General features: G+C 46.9%; 1 protein-coding gene and 1 long non-coding RNA gene across 3 annotated transcripts in view; one reads left to right on the top strand and one right to left on the bottom strand.

The window, feature by feature from the left end:
• The window catches only part of SCGN (secretagogin, EF-hand calcium binding protein), a 35,819-nt gene that overhangs the window by 4,146 nt on the left and 10,556 nt on the right, over positions 1-21,117 (top strand). The window contains exons 3-7 of the mRNA XM_029945220.1: positions 1,665-1,757; positions 5,016-5,105; positions 8,557-8,613; positions 9,243-9,320; positions 17,565-17,620. Of these exons, the coding sequence (XP_029801080.1) occupies positions 1,665-1,757; positions 5,016-5,105; positions 8,557-8,613; positions 9,243-9,320; positions 17,565-17,620 (374 nt within the window). The remainder of the gene's footprint in view (positions 1-1,664; positions 1,758-5,015; positions 5,106-8,556; positions 8,614-9,242; positions 9,321-17,564; positions 17,621-21,117) is intronic.
• Positions 77-19,989, bottom strand: LOC115296734. Of its 2 annotated transcripts, none has more exons than XR_003911020.1 (4): positions 19,814-19,989; positions 5,568-5,683; positions 2,553-2,645; positions 77-611 (listed from the first exon to the last, which is right to left on the bottom strand). It is a non-coding gene; the product is annotated as an uncharacterized LOC115296734 (long non-coding RNA). The 2 variants fall into 2 exon arrangements; XR_003911021.1 differs by lacking the exon at positions 77-611 and adding an exon at positions 1,971-2,079.

Below are 21,117 nucleotides of genomic sequence, written 5' to 3'. Positions count from 1 at the left end.
TTGGAGTTGGAGGTCTGCAAGGACAAAAGTCAAGGTTCTGTGGCTTCAAACTCAAGGCAGCACATCTAGCTACAGCTTCTTTGACTTCACATTTGTTTATTTTGAAATTTAATTTTCCACTAACATGGCCCCTGTTAGTTAACTTCCTTTGGGAAGGCCCAACTCATCAAAAAGAATCATTTATTCATCCCACAGATACTGTATTTGAGAGATACAGAAATGATAGCCATCCATCCTGCAGATCTCTTAATCTAGAAAGTCACCTGAAATTCAGGGTGAAGACCCACTTTGTTGAGTGATCTCCATCAATTTTTTCTGTGTGATTGCACATACACAACCCATACACACAAACCCAAATGCACACGATCCAAGGTGCCAAGACCAGAGACGCTCCTCTCTCTCTATGTAGTGGACCCACTTATGAGGAGGCCGGTTGGCAGGGGTAGCGTGGGAGAGAATTCAGGACGATGACTTTAGCATGGCTGGTGGAGTCTGCCGTCTTGGAGTCTGGCACTGCTAGGGAGTGGTTCTGCTTCTCAAGCTCTGCATCAGAATTCATTCTCCATGTTGATTATATAGGTCACATTTCTTTGTGCCAATCCTGCAGTCCACTGATGAAGAACAAGTTAGTATGTAGAAAGAGATGTGCAGGGAAGGGAGATGTGGCATTTTTGGTAATTCAACACTTATGTTATTACTTTTCCTCCCTTCTAATTATCTTTTCCTCTGCAAATCCAAGAAGATGATGGAGGGAATGAGCTATGTCCAACCAGCCACCTAGAAGGACTGGGTTTTTCATGTAGAAATATAATAGGGTTGTGTGGGTGGCTCAGTCAAGTTTCTGATGCATGATTTTGGCTTAGGTCATGATCCCATGGTTTGTGAGATTGAGCCCCACATCAGGCTTTGCACTGACAGCACAGAGCCTGCTTGGGTTTCTCTCTCTGCCCCTCTCCAATTCATACTCTCTCTCTGTCTCTCTCTTTCTGTCTCTCTCTCTCTCTCTCTGTCTCTCAAAATAAATAAATAAACTTTAAAAATGCTTTAAAAAAAGAAATAGAACAAAGCCAGAGCACCTGGATGGTTCAGTTGGGCTTCTGACTCTTGATCTCAGATCAGGTCATGACTTCATGGTTCATGAGATCAAGCGCCACATCAGGCTCTGTGCTGACAGTACAGAATCTGTTTGGGATTCTCTCTCTCCCTATCTCTCTGCCCCTCCTCTACTACTCATGTGTAGTTTCTCTCTTTCTCTCTCTCTCAAAAAAAAAGACAGAACAAAATCTTTGAGTTTTTGGGAAGAAACTTCTTGGGAAAGAAATTATATTCTTTACTATACACTCTTTTGTCACAACAAAACATATAATGATGTTCAAAACTATCTTTTAACATGCAAGTCCCTCAGCTTCTCTTCATTCATATTTTAGGAGCTCACCAGCTGCTGGTCTCACCTGGTCAGGGTGCCCATCAATGATGGTTTGCTCAAGAAATCTCTCTCCCTCTCCCCCCGTTCAATGTGGTAGACTTGCTCTAAAGGGCTAACTGACCTGCTTCCCAGGTTAGAGTACCATAATTATTAGGCTATCTGCTGTGAATATTTGATACCCTAGCTACATTTTTGGAATCCCAGTGGCTTTAATGTGGTTCTGTCTGGCCTATTATAGGCGGCGGTCATAGAAGAAAATGTGCAGAGGCTGAAACAGCAATTTATGGCTCCCCAGGACGTCTCTAGAGATGGTCGCATACAAATGAAAGAGGTACTTTTCCCAACCGTCCTTTCTCAACTGAGTCTTTTTAGGGTTATCATTTCCTCTGAAAGATAATACAAATCTTACATCTGATCAGGAAATCAGAAGGCAGGTGGCCTACACACCTGCAAGGCAGGCGACCTACACAGCATTTTGAAGTAATCACCTCTCTTTTTTCATTTGCTAAGCAACAAATAGTTCTATCATTTTATTTAGGTCAATCAATATTTATACTTATTTAATAACCGTGGAGTTGGTATGCTGGAGGCCTTTCAGTCACCTGACCCAATATTTGTCTCTTCACCACGTGCTGTTCAAACTCAACTCTGGTCTAAGGAAAAATGTACGGACAATAAATGAGTTTAAACTTCCACATCAGCCAAAAGATGGAAAGATCTATCCCCAAAGATTGTTAAAAACAAAACAAACAGCAGCTGTCTTCACTCAGCACACACTTACTGCATCTACAAAAGCAAGGTGTTATGCACACTGTGCCTTGGGTAGTCTCTCGGTAAGCTCATCAGTTATCCTTCTAGTTACAAAAGGGTTTACAGTTAAGAAAGGATTTCTACACATATTTTGGTATCATATCCCCCACAATAGTGAAAAGAGACTGGTGTGAGTATTACCCCTATTTCACGTGCATTACAAGGCCAATTAGTGGCACTGGTTTAAGTGTAACCCCACTTAAAGATATCACTTGATGGGGTCGTGCTATATACTTATCAGATTGTACATAAAAGTGAGCTCATTTAAAACTAAGACATTTACTTTGTAGTCAAAATTGCTGGCTACACAGATTACCTGAAACTTGCAAAGCCAGTCTCTTGATGCCGCCATACTTGGACACAGAGTATTATTGATGAAAGCAGGGCTCCTTTTCTCCAGAAAGTTGTGCTAAGAGGGCAAGACAATGCCTCCTTATTGAAGTAGATGTGTTCAATGGGAAGCAGCCTTTTCAGAAAAGGAGTAAACTAAATCCAGATGTGTGAACGTAGTTATTACCAAAATTTTCACTCATCAATGCTGCATATGCATTGATGGAAACCTATGTGCATATCCCCAAAGAAGGAAGTGCAAGCCTCACCCTGGAGAGACCAAAGTCTCCATGACTACATGTCCACAGCTGCATTCTCCAGCCCACAGAACAGAGGGTAACATTCGTGGGGCTCAATAAATGTGTACCAACTTCCTAGTGAATAAATGACACACGGTAAGCACCTGCTAACAGTGGGCAGACCTTCTTGGGGCACTTGGGAACTTGGGATCAGCTTTGACATCCACACCAACCACCTAGTCACAGAGTCCCGGAAACAAGCGTAGCTGAGGTGGCTGTAGACAAGTTGACGGTACCTAGTTCATCGGTCCGAGGTCCCTTAAAGCCTCCCATCTGTGAGCTTAAGGAGGAGCAGTGTCTCCCCTACCTTGGGCCATACCACTGACTATGTCACTTACTCCAGTCACAGGTGGTGAGACATAAAAATCAGGGCACCTGGGCACATGTGAGCTATCCTAGCATGCTTAAGATGGGAGGAAGTCCCGACTGAGAGCTGAAGCCGGGTTTGGGGAGACTATCTGTACATCTGATTTGTCCAGGGCTCTTCTGTGTCACTCCAATCAAAGCTGAAGACACACTGCGTTCTAGAGATTGAGGACCAGGGAATTGCATTTTAATTTGGTTCCCTGTCCTATGGTACCCCGTGTGGAAAAGAACTCAGTCCTCAAGAGCTATTGCCAGAGCCAGCCGACCTTGGAGCCTCGGCAGGGGGCTTAGGGGTAGGGCAAGGAAAGGGCCAAGTCCACGCCGTGAATGTGAGACCTTGACCAAGCTGCTCCCTGTGCCTCTGTTTTATTATCTCCATTAACTCGGCAGTTACTGGGTATTAAATGTTTCATATGTACCAGGAGTTTTACTGAATAGCTTATTAATGGTGCCTTATTTTACTTTTAGTCTTGACATAAACACTAGGATATAAGGATTATTGTTCCATTCTACAAATGAAGAAATAGAGGCACAGAGATACCAATTGTGCCATATCAAATATTAGGTGAGCAATCAGAAGGAATCAGGATCCATAATCATGGGCACTCAGCACTGTCCTGCTCCCCTGAGTAACAGGGTATTTAGGCCCCCCCAGAAAGACTGGTATGAGACTTTAGTGAGATAATAAATGATGAGCGCATTTGCCAGTGCCTGCCATTGAATATCAACATATGATATTCAAAATATGATTGTTATTACTCACACGCAATGTCCATGAGCAGACCCTCATCCAACTATGAAATGTGCGTAGGAGTGTGGGCTATCACGCCTACCAGCCGCCAACAGCATTGGTCCAAACTCAGTCTCTGGCAGATGCCAAGAGAAGGACCGGTGGTGGAAGGAATGGCCATTGTTCATGGCGGACAGCTCAGAGAGAAGACAGGGACACTGCTAGACCACAGGCGATAGGCAAGGCCAGCCAAACACACCCACGTGCTGATGTACGAGTTCCAGTCACTCAGGAGAAGAAAATGTCACCTTACTCACGAGAGATGTGACGTAAATCAGTAGAGCTGGTGCTCGAATGGAAAGCTGGATGATTGAATTTATCATGCAGGGACCAACTACTGCAGCATCATAGAGATACTAATAAACTAATAACATAAAAGAATAAGTTAGCAAACGCTCAGCACGCCTGCCTTTGCCTGCCTGCCAGTGCTTTGGCGCTGAAGTGAACACGCAGCATCTCGTGGGCACAGCATAAAGGTTCAAAGTGCAGCCAGAGCCCTGCCGCCACAGCGCACTAACCACACAGCCGAGGCAAGTCCCAGTTGCCCTAACAGATAACAACAACACTGTGTTGTCTACTCTGTTAAGTGAGTAAGCAAATGTAAGAATTTAGAATAATTCATGGCATGTATGAGAATTATTTGCTAATTTAAGTTTCTATTATATTATGGAGTGAAATTATTTTAACATGACAGAGTCTTAAGAAAGTACCTGGAACACAGTAAGCTCTGACAAATTTACTCTGAGAATTAGATTATTATTTTGGATCGTAAGCTTGCAGAAGGCAGATACCCACGGTGCTTCGTTCCTAGTGGGGGTGCGATATTGTTTCACAGAATCAGGGAATCAAATCTGGCGATCAGGGGCACAGAACTGAAATCTGAGCTCTCAGTCCTGGGGATCTGGCCCTTCTGCCCTGAAATAGGTCCCACCATGGCTCGTGCCCAGGGGGCACGGCCAGCGTCACCCACTGCTATTTCTCTCCATTTCTGCAGCTTGCCAGTGTGTTCTTGTCTGAGGATGAAAACTTCCTTCTGCTCTTCCGTCAGGAAACCCCCCTGGACAGCAGCGTGGAGTTTATGCAGGTAGGTGTTTGACTGTATCTCTACGGATGATGAGGACTGAGAGGAGACCAGGGCCCCAGTCCCTGACCGTGGTGTCACCACACCTGTCTAGTCCCCAAGGCAGAGCTGCCCACAGAGGACAAGACCAAGCAAAAGGAGCCCTTGGCGATGAGCCAGGGCTTTGGCCCCAACCCTCCCGTGTGCTCCGTGTGGTGACCCAGGCTGTGCCCAAGCTGACCATGTCCTTCAGCCTGGGCCAGAGGAGGCCCGGACAGCAGCCAGACAGGTGCACACAGAGGAGCGTGACGGGGATCAGCTGGGGACTGGGCAGCCCAGAGATCAGGTGCCCCTCCAAAGCAGAGGCCTCAGGCAGCTCCAGCAACTGCTGCTTGGCCATCTAGCCTCTAGGTGAAACTGCTTGTTTTTAGATGTTGGCAATCAATCCTAGTTTTGGAGGTATAATACCATGACAATGTGACTCACTCGAGTGCCAGTCTGGCCAGCAGGGCTTCTGATTACCGTCGCTGTGCCTGAGCGAAGGCTGAGGCTGGAGTCAGCGGCTCCTCTAAGCTCCTCTTTCCTCCCCTGGGTGTTAGCATCTGTTGGGGAGAAAGAAGACCTGGGAAGTCAGAGAGACCCAAGACAGCGACTGAATCCAGGACCCAGTTCCTGAAACAGCTAGCACGTCCCTGCTTATGAGATAATGACTTAATGCCCTTTTGCATGACTGTATTTACTTCCGGCTAAGTGGAAGTCCTGTAAAACTGAGCAAGCACATGCACAGACAGTTCACAGGAGGGATTTGTTGGACAACAAATGTATGCTGGTAGCCAAGAAATGTAAATTTAAAACAACTAATTTTTACCGATCAAACTGGTAAACAGATTTTAAGAGAATCAACAGAATATGTGGTGCCAGCAAGGAAGCATGGAGATTGCTGCTCAGGATCTGTTGGTAGGCATGCGCACTGCAGCAATTTTATGGACAGCAGTTTTGCAAAAATATGATCAGGATCCTTTATTAATTTTATTTATTTCTAAATGTTTATTTGTGTGTGTGTGTGTGTGTGTGCGCGCGCGCGCATGAGAGAGATGGAGAGAGAGAGAGAGAGAGAGAGAGAGATCGTGCATGTACCTGCAGGGAAGGGGCAGAGAAAGAGAGGGACAGAAGATCCATAGCAGGCTCTGTGCTGACAGCAGAGAGCCCAAGATGGGACTCAAACTCATGAACTGTGAAATCATGACCTGAGCCAAAACCAAGAGTTGGACACTTAACCGAATGAGCGACCCAGGCGCCTCAAGATCCTTTAAAATGTCATTATTCGAAGTTAAAAGTATCTTTACTTAATAAAATTCTACTGTTCCAAGCATCTCTCTTAATGGTATAATGAGAAATGTTTATATTCAGAGGAAGTGCATTATAATGTTAAGAACCAAAATTGTACATGTGTTATGATCTTAACGTTATTTTAAAAATTGTTCATCCTAACATGTACATAAATTAGACCATAGGGAAATACACACCATATAGATACTGATTGCTTTTAAGCAATAAGATTTCAGATGATTTTCATATTCTTTGCACTTTTAGATTTTCCAACTGTGCACAGAATCATCATTATTTGCAAATTATTTTAAATGACATTTTTGAAATAATTTTAATTGTGCTTAAAAGTGCTCTCAGGGAATTTCAAATGAAACTATTCAATAGATTGCCCAAGTGTATGGCCTCCAATTTAGTCCTGGCCTGTGTATCATAGAAATATGACGGAAAGGAAACACGCAAAAACATAAGCGACCACCTCTGGGGTGGGTATTTTTGGAGATTATGCTTGTCTTCTCTATGCAGTTCATTAATTTTGCACAGTGGATCTGTACAAACAGTAATCATAAAAATAGCATTAACATGTTAGGCCTTGCATGGTATTGAATAAAGTCACAGAATGGGAAAAATAAATAGCGCTGTAGCACCTTCCTCTCTGTTTCTCTTTCAACTTGTCTCATCTGCCTCCGCCCTTCTAGCTTCTCGACTGCTTTGAACAAAGAAGTTTTCCTTTTTTTCTACACAATTAAAAAGTAGATAATAGATATAAATACAGATGTAGATATAGATATCACTTCAGACTCTTGATTATTTTAATTAAATTTGTTATAACCTATCAGTATCCTACATAGTGTTAAAAATACTAAGTTAACGCCTTTACATTCCCCCTGAGCCCCAGGACCTTCACCCCCTTCCATCCTGTCGCACTGCCTGGAGCCCTGTGCCACCACTGTCCAGGGTTTCAGCCCCATCTTGCCTTCCTTAACCCCACAAATGCGACAAAGTCAAGATTTGTTCCCAGTGTCCTCGTGCACCATTCCTGCCTGTGACTCAGACTCTCCTTCATGTTCCTCCTTCCCGGGATGTAGCCTTCACTCAGTTTGTTGGTAAAAACTCTGTTGTTTGCCCAGAAATCTCCTCATTTTGCTTTGCATTCTATGTGTGCACATGATTCACATAGAAATCTTTGGCCCTCCAATGGTTCAGTTGTAGTAAAGTTATAAGATAAAGTAGATGGAAAAAATTTGGAGAATAACACGAAAACAAGCATGTAAAATGGTTTTGTTTGTTACTTGAAATTCTCATTTTCAGTGTTGGTGTATCTGGTAAAGTTAGGATATAATTTACGTTTAACGAGTTGGTTTTGGAGGTCTGGCTGAATTCAGGCAGATGTGTTGGCATCAGGGACGGCAAGACGTGACACTTCCCAACCTGCTCAGACCCTTCGGTGCCTGCACTGCCCCTGCGGGGTCCTCGGGCAGGGCTGGCTGGCGTCTGAGGTCCCGCAGTGGGGGACTCAGCTAACCATTCTGCATCCACAGAAAAGCTTGTCAACTAGAAAAAACAACTGAGTGCTCCTTTTGCATTCTGCACGGGAGCCAGAGAGCTTGCCAACCGTGATGCTTATACGCAGAATGATCAATCACAGGGGGTCCGGACCACACTACGCAGTAAAGAAAGCAGTGTCTCTTTAAGAATGTTCAGTTCCGCCTTCCAGTTTGGTAATTGTCTCTTCAGCTGGATGGATGCTACCCCTAAACCAATGAAAGGGTTGTCTTGTCACTGGGAATTATCCGAGATGTTTTATTCTCTTTCCCCAGAGCCAAGGCCAAGGCCACACAGATAAGATTCCTTACGGCCTTCTGGCAGCAGCGTATTTGGGAAGGGTTCGCTCTTTCGTTAAGATCATTGCTATTTGAGGCTTTAGTTCTATGCAGGTGCTTCCGTTTGACCACCTCCTGGGCTCCAGGAGTTTTCTCCTGTCCACCTTGCGTGCAATTTCCTGATAACGCTATAGGCTAAAAGGTCAGAGTCACCAGCTGTGCCAGGGACAGACTCTGGTTTCAGTCCTACATGACCTCTCTGGGCTTGTGCTTGCCTACACGGTCATTGGACCAGTAAATGGATGCACGGCTTTGGTGTATTTCAGATTTGGCGCAAATATGACGCTGACAGCAGCGGCTTCATATCAGCTGCGGAGCTGCGGGTAAGTGTGGGGCCTCTCGTGGGTGGGGGGCCTTCTTCGTTGCTGGGAACTGCTGTAGGGGCCACGCATTTAATTTCTGGGGGCCCAAGAAACATGCATTTGAATTTGTTACTTAAAAAAAAAACGTATTTGTGTTTAAAAGGTTTAGAGCCTGCAGATAACATTGCTGTCTCTGGGAAAGAGATGTAATTGTGGAATTTATGACACTTTGTGCATGCCTGGAGCCATCCTTTGGGTTCCATGAGCTCTCTTTATTTTAAAGTTTTTATTTTTTATTTACTTATTTTGAGAGAGAGCAAGCGGGGGAACGAGAGGGAGAGAGAGAATACCAAGCAGGCTCCGCTGTCAGCGCAGAGCCTGAAGCAGGGCTCGAACTCCCAAACCACGAGATCATGACCTGAGCCAAAATCAAGAGGTGGATGTTCAACTGGTTGAGCCACCCAGGTGCCCCTGTGAGCTCCGTTTGAACAGTGAGAGTCCTCCGTTCTCAGATCTATTGCTTCCTAAAAGCATTTTATTTTCTCCTTAAAAAAAAAAAAAGATCCACAATCCCTAAAATAAGGCGTCCCGAGATCTTTGTGGCTTATTTGCTCCCCATATAAGATGTCTCTCTTCTCCCGATGTCACAGAACTTCCTCCGAGACCTCTTCCTCCACCACAGAAAGGTCGTTCCTGAGGCCAAGCTGGACGAATACACCGGCACCATGGTGAGTAGCCGGGCAGGGCGCTCTCCTGCGGGCAGCCCCCCAAAGCCTCCCCCGGGCCCAGAGTCAGTGCCCAGGGGACCCTGCAGACTGAAGGGCCGCAGCGGAACCCCTCGGGGAAGCTTCGGCTACAAGCAGCTGCGCCAGCCTCTCTCTGAGGATAAGCCTGCACGTATGCGAGAGGAAAGGCGCTCACTGTCCCTGGGCAGACCTGGAGAGTCCACTCAGCGCCACGTTACCGGGCACCAGGCCGAGACCCTTAGTGCCACTCGAAGCCGCGTAGAAACGGCAAACACGGACAAGCAGTGCCAGGCACAGGGGGCCACTTCTTGCCCTGATTCTGTTCATTCAGCGTGTTGATTCAGGGCACCTGAGAGCAAACAGGTGGAAGATGTGTGTCCCGTCTCTGCCACTCAGTAGCGGTGACCTTAGGAGCCCACCGGTCTCTCTGTCTTACTAGTTCATCTGTAAAATGGAGGTTAGTGGTACCTAACCGCTGGGTGGGGGTAGAGAGAACCAATGCCTGCAGAGCATCCAGGACGTGCCTGTTGTCTCCTACCTGTGGTCCTTGTTGTCATCTGTGTGCTGGCCCCTCGTGGCTTCCATGTCTGGGCGATTATTCTGGTGTCCAAGCTCCCTGAGAAAGGATGCACGGGAGGGCTGACCTGGCAGACTCAGCCTCACCCAGCACGCTGCAGTCTCGGCTCCCAGTCGACAGCCTGGCTTCCCTGCCTTTCGTGTCCCCCGCGCTCCTTCCTTCCCCCAGACAAGTGCTTCGGTCCAATCGGATGCTGTTGTTTTTTGATTAATAAGCAAACAAATTGCTGGCGAAGGCTTGCTTGCCGGTAGGGTTGTTACACACATGCAGCACTGCAGCACAGATCCACGTTATGAGCTTCCTGGTGAACAGTCAGGAGCACACACCACCCAGAAGAGTTGGTGAGTTCTAGTAAAATGTGCACCACTAGGCCGACCTGTGGAGGCCCGGAGCTGATTTCCCAATATAGTATTATTTCTTTTTTAAAATGTTTATTTATTTTCGAGAGAGAGAGAGATACACACACAGAGCATAAGCAGGGGGAGGGGCAGAAAGGGAGACACAGAATCCGAAGCAGGCTCCAGGCTCTGAGCTGTCAGCACAGAGCCTGACGCGGGGCTTGAACCCATGACTTGTGAGGTCATGACCTGAGCCAAAGCTGGATGCTTAACTAGGTGTCCCAAATATAGTATTATTTCTGATGACTTCTCTGCAGGGTTGGCATTTTCATGCTATTTTGTGTATCTGTTGCTGGAGGCTTAGAAAGGGTAAGTGACTAAGTCCCCACCAACTTAAATTCTTAAACTCGCTTTGAAGATCAGGTAACTGGTTAGGTCACCAGGCCGAAGGTGCCAGTTAAACTGGAAGCTGAGCTCTCCTGGTTTTCAGCCTCTCACTCCGCACTCTGTCCGACGCTGCCCTGGGAAAGAGGGAAGGCCAAGGGCACGTTTGACCGTGATGACTTGTAAATGTCGTGGGCAGAAGCGAAGCTGGTGCCAGGGGCAGAATCAAACCCCAGGCCAGGATCTCAATCAAGGAAGTAATTTGGCTTCTTAGTATGTCTGACCTATTTTAATCACATGCACGAGGTGTTTGAGATCCTGGGTAAATACGTCCTCAGCACGGAAGCGTGAGGTGGGAAATCTAGAAGCAGGGAGTGGCCTCCCGGCCACAGGGAAATCTCGAGGTTTCTTCCCACCTGATCTCCGCGGAATAAACACTCTGGAAAGGGAGATGTCCCTGTAACTGCCGAGTACTTTTCAACCTCGACTCAAGCCAGTGTCAGCACTGGGTGTTTGCTACCTTGATTTTACGAACGTATAAATCATCCACTACACGATGAAATACTCTTAGAGTCACCAGGATCTTTCTAGAATTTCTTGATTACCTTTGAGGCTGAGGGGCTGCCCTCCACCTCCAACTACAATACTCAATCGCTACTTTCTCACTTAATGTGGCTCAATTCTAGACCCTACTTTTGTTCTCATGGTTCCTGCTTGTCCTTCAAGATTCACTAAGACATCATCATGGCCTAGAAAACCTTCCATAACCTTCTTCTGTAGTGGATGCAGGTTCCACTCCCAGTGCCCCTAGAGTATCTCGTGCATAGCATTGTCTTCACATCAGTCGCCCATTTAACCCAGTCTGCAAATAACCACTAACTATCTTCCACGCTCCTGGCCCTCCTCCAGTCGCTGGGGAGCCAGCAGTGAGCAAACCAGACAAAGGAGAGACTGACAATAACATAATAAATAATAAATGATGTCGCATGACAGAGGGTGACAAGTGTTATGGAGAAAACGAAGGAAGTAGAACAGGGCGAAGGATGGCCAGGCCAACAAAGTAGCTAGGACCGGGGTCTGGGGAGTGTAATTTTCACCTTTGAGAAGGTGAGGCTTGAGGAAGGACCAAGAGTGCATCAAAGCACAGAGCCCGTGGGACGGTGGTGTGCCTGCAACCTTCAAGGACAGGGAGACACCAGTGTGGCTGGAGCAGAGGACTCAAGGGTGAAACTTACCAGAGGCCAGACCCTTTGGGGCTTCCTAGCCATTGTGAGACCCTGGGGTTCGTCTGAGTGAGACGGAGAGCCACCAGAGGGCTGGAAACAGAAGATGCCGTGACCCAGCTGCTGCAGTGAGAAGAGCCCAAAATGGGGCAAGGAGGGAGTCGGGAAGACCTGGTAAGAGGCCACTGCTGCCATCCAGGTGAGAGAGGCTGGTGGCCTGAAGGGGGCGGGGTCGCAGAAGAGATGACAGCAGTTCCCAAGGGGAAATCAACAGGGTTCCCGATGAGTCAGCCGGAGTCAAGGACAGCACCCGACAGGGCTTCTTCTCCACTAGCCGGGGACCCCTCAGGGCAAGGGCAGGTGCCAGGGCCTGGCACACAGCAGGCTACTTAATGCAAATTGTCAGAAGTGAATTTGGGGTCATAGCCAGCTCAAAGGAAACCATGGCAACAAAAGCAAGGTTTGCTCTTGGGACCCTCCGCCCCGATTAGTGCTCTTGCTCCCCCAACGGGCACCTCATAGATGGCATATCACATAGATCCAACCTTCCTCAAGCTGTGCTTGGTATTCTGAAATTCTCCTTTGAGTTTTCCTCGTTGTAAACCAGACCCTCCAGGACAGAGGCAGAAGGAGTGCTTGGGTGTCCTGAGCTTGATCCGTGGGCTCTCCCTGGGGTCCTTCATCACAGACAGTCGTCCACAGGGGTCCCCACCAGGCTGTGGGCTGTGCTGAGCCCAGGGGCAGACTCAGACAGGGTCGCTGGAGCCATAGAAGGGGCAGGAAAGCAGCAGTGGGGCGGGGGGAGGCGAGGGCGAAGGAGGAGGAAGAGCAGTGCAAATATGAAAATATAATCAGAGCAGCACAGGCTTGGGGTGAGTCCCTTGTGGATTCAGAGTTCACATCCCTATGTTCCTTAAGTTGAGTCAGACACAGCGTTTCTGGGCTGAGAAGTGGGGTCTCAAAGTGACCCACAGCATCCCCTCTGTCACCAAGCCCCTCACTTTCTTCATGCTTTTCTTCCAGGTCAGCATATGATCTGGCAAACTAGTTCACTCAGAGATGTGGGTTCATTTACGGAGAGCTTACCAAGAAATATATGGCCCCTGACTTTCTGGAGTCTTCCAATTAGGGGACATTTGGCAAAGGCGGGAAAAAGCAAAAATAAGGTAGATCATAATGCAACCACCATTCTAGAGCTTCAGCAAAGGCAGGACAAGGAAATGTAGATGGACAGAGTTAAAGCTGAGTTGTTTGAAGACACCTTCCCCACCGAGTACGTGTGGCATGTTATCTTCACTGCAACACGGCCAGCGTTTACTTGAGTTCTGAGTACGTTAATCATTATAATTCAGTGTTCACATTGTGCCAAACTCTGTGCAAAGCATTTCTCAAGCATTTGATTCTCACAGCAACTGTATAAAATCAGTATGTCTTACCTCTCATTTTATAAATGAAAACATTGAGGATTACAGACTTTAGCAGGTTAAACATAGTAAGGATGGAGTGGAAATGTATATACCCAGATCTACCTCCGAACACTGTATTTTCCACCACAATACCCACGTCTGGAAGTTTAAATACTAAGTCATTAAAAAGAAAATGTTCAAAAGGGGAAGAGTAAGCTCTATTGAGAGATTAAGAAGAGATGCCAATTCCTCAGAGGAAAATGAAAAGTGAGGTGAGGATAAAGCCACATTAAGGGATTAGGGATCTCTTAATATTTTTAAAGATAAGGTAATACAGGAGCTGGAGCTATTAAGCCACACCAGAATTTATTACCTAGGAAAATGGATTTTTCTCTGCCTGCAATCTGGAAATAATCCTAAGAGCTTATTAAACATGAAATAGGAAACAAATTCCTGAGAGACGACAGGAAACAGGAAATCATTTTGGAGAAGAGAACGCCACTAAGCTGATGTGGGGAGCCAGGGAAGAAGAGGGACCTGTGGCTGCATGGAGCTCTGGGTGGGCTCACTCAGACAGCCCACTGGGAGGGACAGGAACGGGCTGGAAGGAAACACGTGGGCTGCTGGGAAAGGCAGTATTTGGCTGAAAAGATTATGCACATCACCCATCAGCCCGGCCACCCTGGCTGCCCAGAGCGCCTCTCTGGGTTTCAGTTTTACAATGCCCAAGGCGGGCAGCCTTCCTATGGAATGCCCTGGGCTGGAGAAAATCTGGCAACGTGCAGGTTTTGATGGCTCTGAGCTCATCTCTGGAAGCTTGGAATCCTGTGAGTCAGCAGAGGAGGATCAGGGTGGTCTTGCCCAACTGTTGAGTATCTGGGTTGAGAACCATTGACCAAGACTGTGTTGTTATCCTGTGTCTGTGTCGTTGCCCCAAACCTGTGGTTCTTCTGTTTCTGTGTGCTGTGGTTAAGCACTCATTTTTTGTTCCAAATTGTCTGTGAAGATAGGCTCATGATCAATCAAACCCTGAGTGGCCCTCACTGGTTCTTTCTGCCCTGAGGTGATAGGTATGTGTTGAGGAAGCAAGGAAGAGTTTCTACCTAAAGACCTAGTTTAACCAGAAGACTAGAATGAGTGTGATGAGATTATGGCCAATCTATTTCATTTTCCTTCCTGAAATTATAGAGGAAACGTATACTTTTCCAATGAACAGATTTGGGAATTGGACTATGTTGTTTTTTTTTTTTAAGACTTTTTACATTTCCCTAGTGACCTGTGGGTGAACTAACTTTCAGAAATTCAATATTCTCAAAAGAGATTTTAGAACCTGAGCTCGAAATGATTCACCAGGTGTGAAATCACCTTACTGCTGCTTTAATGGCTTTTTATTGAGCGATGGATACAGTCAGAACAGCCCTGCATTACAGATTTGGATCCAAGGTTTGGCATCAAAAGCTTTACTTCAGCAATATAACCTGCTAAATGAATCCAAATGGACCCCCATGGGGGTTGGCACATTTGAAAGCTGCCTGAAGCAGGAAAAACGAATGAGTCACGGCAGAGCGCCCAATAGTAGGACAGAAATTGAGGTCCGCAGACCTAATCTTATTCTAACTCCTAATTAACATTCTGGACACAGGAGGAAACAGCCTATTAACAAAATCCAATTATGACATCTAATTGAGAGGTGCTGCCGATACTTGGCAGGAGGAAAGATTAGCTGTCTGAATAGAATAGTATTAGATAATACTGAGCTTTAAAAAATGTAAGTGAATACATGTGGGAGATATTACACTCATGTACCTAATTAAAGCATGGAACTTGAGCCATTGTAAATCTGCAAGTTAAAATCTGAGACCATGCAGACAAAGAGACAAGAGGCTAAACTTGCCCCATCAGCTACCCTGGTCCCAACTCCCATCCTTCGGGCTGGATTGCAGTAGCTGGCTTCCTTCTGTAGGTGTAGGCACTCAGCTCTCTGATCCCCGCTGACGTGAAACATGTCTGGGCCCAGTCTCGAGAGTTCTTTGCTTCTGTGCCCACCCTCCCTCTGCTGGTGACCTCAACCAGCCTCGAGGCTTGAAATACCAGCTAATGGTGAGGACCCTCAATCCTCAATTCCCAGCTCTGACTCAGGCCACTTCTCAGAGCTTCTCAAGTGAACAACGTATCCAATTTTCTGATGGGTAGAAGCATGATTTACCACATTCGTGGTCAGTTGTTCCTCAAGCCAGTTTTGAGCAAAAGGTATTTTCCCCTTTGAATAATTTTCACAGCTATGGAGATGGGCCCACATCTTTCAAGGTGAGTTACTACTTGCTTAAAGCTTGAAATAATCTATCTCTCTATTAAAATAGAACCTCTGTAATGGTGGTGTCACGGAAAGAACTCCTGACTCAGTCTTTAGCAAAGCGTATTGCTGTCAGACTTGTACTGGATGGCCAATTTATGTTTAAGGGACACGGTTGTGTAACATATCAAAATGTATAAAAATATAACCTGCATTTTAATAGATTCTGTAATGTACATTTTTGGTGCTAGAGTTTTGAGGAAATGAGCTTTCAAATTCATTTCAAATATTAAAACTAGACTGGATTTAGGGCATGAGGAAGAATGGACTGTTTAATGCAAAAACCTGTTACATACACTCTCAGATTTTTTCACACCATCTCTCCTCCTATACAGCCTCTTCCTGCGAATACGTTTAGAGCTAGTGTACTAAAAGGTGGTGACGTCACAAAATTCACAAAAACATCACTCACACTATGACTCAGATGTGCAGTGAAATAGCTCTCCTCCATCTTGATTAAATTACTCTAATTCATCTTGATTTTGACTTTTAATCCCATCTTGTTTAAAGCCTCATCTGATCCTATCATTTAAATAGTCTCTTTGGATCATGCTAAGTCTTTCTACAGAAGGAAAAGCTCAGCCTCTTAGATTTCTCAGTGTCCTTCATCCAACCCGGACTCTTCTGCAAAAATGGCATCAAGGAGAGAAAAGTGGCTTTGGGTCCTAGTGGGGAGGCAGGGGAGCTGAGGTCCCCAGGCACAATGCTCTCTGACTTCTCCAGTCCCCAGGCTGGTGCCTCTTGGCCACTCAGTTGCTGCTACCTTGCTGGTGTTCACAGTGGGGGAAGTGTGTGATGAACTCACAATCCGTGCTCTTAGCTTTGGCTGGCCCTCTGGGAAGGACAGGCTAGTTTCGTAGCCATCCTTTACCTGTTCCTGGATGTGGGCCTTTAATCCTCTGCCACGTCTGTAGCAGAGTTTGCACATTATCTCCATACGACAGACCAGTTAAGTCGAAAGGCAAGATGCGGGGGGACGGAAACCAGCTTTGTCCAGAAAGCCACCAAACCAAGGATATGGTGACTGTTGTCTCAGAGAGCAGCTCTTCTCAGCATGAAATGTGAGCTTCCTTTATGTGCAGACAGGAGAAGAGGAGGAGGTTGGAGTCAAGAGGCGACTGATGGCTGTAGTCATTCAGAAGCCCACAAGGGTACAAGGAAGGTTGTGAAACTTGTCTGTCTTTGGTCACTTGACCTCTGTGTACAGGAATCTGGTCATGGCATTCCCATAAATCTTAAACATAGCCTTATTATTTCTTTATGTACTTCCTTCTCTCCTTGGGTGAAGATAGACGGTTTGGAGTAAAGAGTGGATTTTGCACATCTTAGCTGTAACCTGCAGGGCTGAGCAGAGAGGTTTTCTCTCAGCGAGAGGTCACAGCAGCAAGGGAAACAGAAGCCGCATGGAGTTAGACATGCTAAATGTCTCCTTATCACACATCCTTCCTCCAGCCCATGGCCCTGGGGTCCGCCCCCACCCTCTGTTCCAGCAGCATCTCATCCCATCACAGTCCACTAGATATCAACCCAGCACCCAAAGGCCTGGGTGCTCAGAGCATCTCTGGAAAGCCAACAACAGCAACTCTCTCCACTCAGTGTTCTCCTTCCTTAGCTAGTGCCCTCCCCCTTCTAGCACATCTGGCCATACATCTGTGCACTTGACTCTCCTGTCTCTGCCTCTCCCTCTCTTCCTTTCTACAATCCTGGAAGCCTGGAGAGGCAGGCTTTCCCCAGATCACCTCCTCCTCAACTACTTCTGCCTTTCAATGGAAAAATGGTATTTCCCCTGTCCTCTGTAGGGAGCACTCTGTGATGTGAGATGGCCGTAGCCAGTTTTAGATAATTCTGGGATCAGAAGGGCAAAATGTCAAAGTGATTTGGGAACTTTCCTAACAGATTCCTGTTATAAGTGCTTCTTACCATTGTTTCCCCTTCTGCCTTCCAGATGAAGATCTTTGACAAAAATAAGGATGGCCGGTTGGATCTTAATGACTTGGCAAGGTGAGTGGCGTGGGAACGGAGTCAGACCCAGAAACACCTTCCTAGGGTTGATGACGCACACTTCTCTCTGAAAGGCAGAGGTCAAGTCCTGCCTGAAACCCTGAAGGACAGACTCATCTTCCCAAATTAGCAGCAGCAGTTGTGAATCCTCTGGGGTAACAGGTCCCTTTGTGAAGGTAATGAAAGTTCTTGGGGCTCCTGGGTGGCTCAGTTGGTTAGGTAGTCAACTCTTGATATTGGCTCAAATCATGATCTCATGGTTCATGGGTTCAAGTCCCAGGTCGGGTTCTGAGCTGACAGCATGGGCCAGCCTTGCCTTCCTGGTGCCACATGAGGACCCCATGACAAAATACATCTGGGAACTCATTCACGGGCTCTGGGAATGCTGATCAGTCAGCTCAGAGCAGAGGACAGCTGAGCCACACTCGAGCTGTGCTGGCTGGTTTCTCAGGGTGGGTGTAGCCTCCGTGGGCACCCAGCGCCTGAAGACCAGAGTAGAGGAGGGGGGTGACAGCAGAAGTGGCCCAGTGTCTGCGAATTGCTGTGAGGCCAGTGTTGGGACACGATGGACCCATCAGCATGTTTTCTCAAGGCTAGCTGACCCCACAACACCCTGTGGTTGTCCAAGGATGAAAAAAAATGATTCTGAATAGATGGAGTTGAAATCGTTGGATCCAGAATACATAGCTACAGCCCGGGTGGGGAGCAGTTACAATACGAGGTGCCTGAGGACGGGGTGGGTGGGGTTGTAGCCTGGATAACGATAGAAGGTGACAGTTTTTGGCTTCGAGGTAGAAGCATGTGTGGCTGGGAGAGAGGAAGTCCAAGGACTGACGGTGATTTTCTTCTTTCTTTTTTTTTTATGAACATTTATTTATTTTTGAGAGACAGAGAGAGGCAGATCATAAGAAAGGGAGGGGTAGAGAGAGAGGGACACGCAGAATCGGAAGCAGGCTCCAGGCTCTGCGCTAGCTGTCAGCCCAGAACCCGACATGGGGCTTGAACCCACAAACCATGAGATCATGACCTGAGCCAAAGTCGGACGCTCAACCGACTGAGCCACTCAGGCGCCCCGAGGGTGACTTTCAATGACAGAGTTAACCTGGCAAGGTCACAAGCAGATATTAACCTGAGTTCAGAATCACTAAACCCTGTACCAGCTACCTCCTCTCTTGGCAAGTCCATCTGCTAGTTCTCGTGGGGTACCTGTGAAAGGGGCACACCAGGATGGATCTCTCCTTAGTGATGACCAAGACACTGAGCCCAACACTCTATACGGTCTTCTATTACGGGCCTCGTGGGAGCTGTGAGGCAACCTTCGTGTCCTCCCTGGCTCCCTTCCCCAGGATCTCCATCCTAACTTTGGCCACTCTGAATGAGAAGAGGCATGGAGAGACCAGACAGACCAGAGCCCCTCCCAAAGGCTGAGGCCTGAGGGATCTCCGCCCTGCGGCCTTGGCTTTATATCCTAGTTCTCCCTTACTCCTTGAAGCTATTTTGCCCAAGGGAGGCAAGGATTCCCCTCAAGAGGAGGTCAGACTAGCTACTCTGAGAGCAGTGTGTGAGAGCCATTCCTAACAGGAAGACCCAAAACATAGCAATCTGGGTGAAAACAAGAGCTTTTAATTGCATTGCTCTCCTCACCAAAAGCACCCACCCGCTTGACTCAAAGTACTTCTCAGAGGTAGGCAGTGGAGGAGCCCTGAGCGCCCTCTGGAGGCTGGAGTGTGCCACTACTGCAAGCTGCTATCTACCCTATTGATTATGATATTGCTTACTCCTGAAATAAAATCCACAGAAGATACAACCCTCCTCTGCACGAAATGCTAAAACAATATAGTGCATAAACTATAACACATAAAAAGGAAATAAGGTAAAAACAGTTAATAATAAAATAAGGTGTATTTCAGAGTATAGGTAGGTAGTTACAACCACAGGGCAGGCATAACGGACTGGCTGTTGCTTACAGCTTGGTGTAGAAGTAGCATGAATATGTCAGTTCAGATGTTGACGGATACAAGTATGGCCTTTTGGCAAGTCCTGTGTCAGGAACTCAGCTGCTCTTGATATAATTATATGAATAATAAATAAGTCCTGATAATGTCCCAAGTGAAACAAAGTATAGTCATCCCTCAATTTACATGACTCGCAATGCTAACTGGATAATTTACACAATAAGTAAATTATGTATACCTTGGGAAAAAGTCTGGATTTTCATGTAATTAGTAATTCCGTTCTAGGTTCAAGTACAGTTATAAGCGGGACTTGTACACACATGAATTCCCTCCTGGACTTTCCAGGGTCAGGTGAGGGATGAGATGGCTCCCCATTCTCTGGGATTTTCCATGCAATGCGGGACATCTAGCATCCCTGACCTCCAACTATGGAGGACACGCCCCCTCCGCCACGTCACAACCACGCCCCCTGTCACGTCATAACCACGCCCCTGTCACGTCATAACCACGCCCCCTGTGCAGAGGGCCAAGCATCCCCTGCTGTGGTCCTACCCAGGAGGCAGGAAGCCCAGCTTCATCCCTTGAGCGGCTTCTCTCATGCCCCAGTGCTCCGTATAGAGGAGGATTCCGAGAGTAGCTGTGGACGGAAGGAGGAACTGAAGAAGGACTGAACAGAGATGCGAAGCAACGAAACTGTGACTACATTATTTCAAAGCCAGTTTGATACGGAATTTGACAGTGACGAGTGAGGTAGGCCAAACATAGATGTCCGTGTCCGAATTCCCAGATTCAGTGACCATTTCATGTGCCGTGGGAGGTTGAATTACGGCTGCAGATAGAATTTAAGTTGCTGATTAACAGACCTTGGGGATGGTATTCTGGACTACCCAAGGGGCCCCGATGTAATAACAAGGGTCCTTTAATGCGGAAGAAGGAAGCAGAGGGACGGGCTTTGAAGGCTTTGAGGTGGAGAAAGTGAGCCAAAGAATGCAGACAGCTTCTAGAAGATAAAAAAGGAAGGAAACTGACTTTCCCCTAGAGCCTCCAGAAGGAAGTGGCTCCGAGGGCACCTGCTGAGGCCGGGTGAAATCTGTCTCAGACTCTCATTTCCGGTGTGGAAGGAACGAATATGTGCTGTGGAAGCCACCAAAATTGTGCTAATCTGTTACAACAGCAATAGGAAACGGATGGAATGTCTCAAAGGTCTTAAAACATTTACACGCGGGACCCTTCCCTCCCTCCCCGCTCTGGAGGGCAGCCCTTCCCCCCACAGGAGCACATCTCAAGTAGATGTCCTCGGACTGGCAGCATCATTTAGGCTGCTTGATGCCAACCGACAGATAAAACAGGATTCCTTAGAGAGTCCCTCTACTTGGCTCAAATTAATTCTCTCTACCCTGAGCATCCAGAAGAGCAATATTTTCCAAATTGTTGCAAGATATTCTTTTCCACCTTTCTCTGTACTGTGAATGCATGATTCTGAATGCAGCATAAATCCAGAAAAATACCCCAGACCCATCAGAAATCACCCTCCCCTGCCCT

Source organism: Suricata suricatta, chromosome 7 (genome assembly GCF_006229205.1).
Source record: "Suricata suricatta isolate VVHF042 chromosome 7, meerkat_22Aug2017_6uvM2_HiC, whole genome shotgun sequence".
NCBI classification, from domain to species: Eukaryota; Metazoa; Chordata; class Mammalia; order Carnivora; family Herpestidae; genus Suricata; species Suricata suricatta.
The sequence above is the reverse complement of the archived record's forward strand: the minus strand, read 5'-3'. Positions and strand labels throughout refer to the sequence as shown.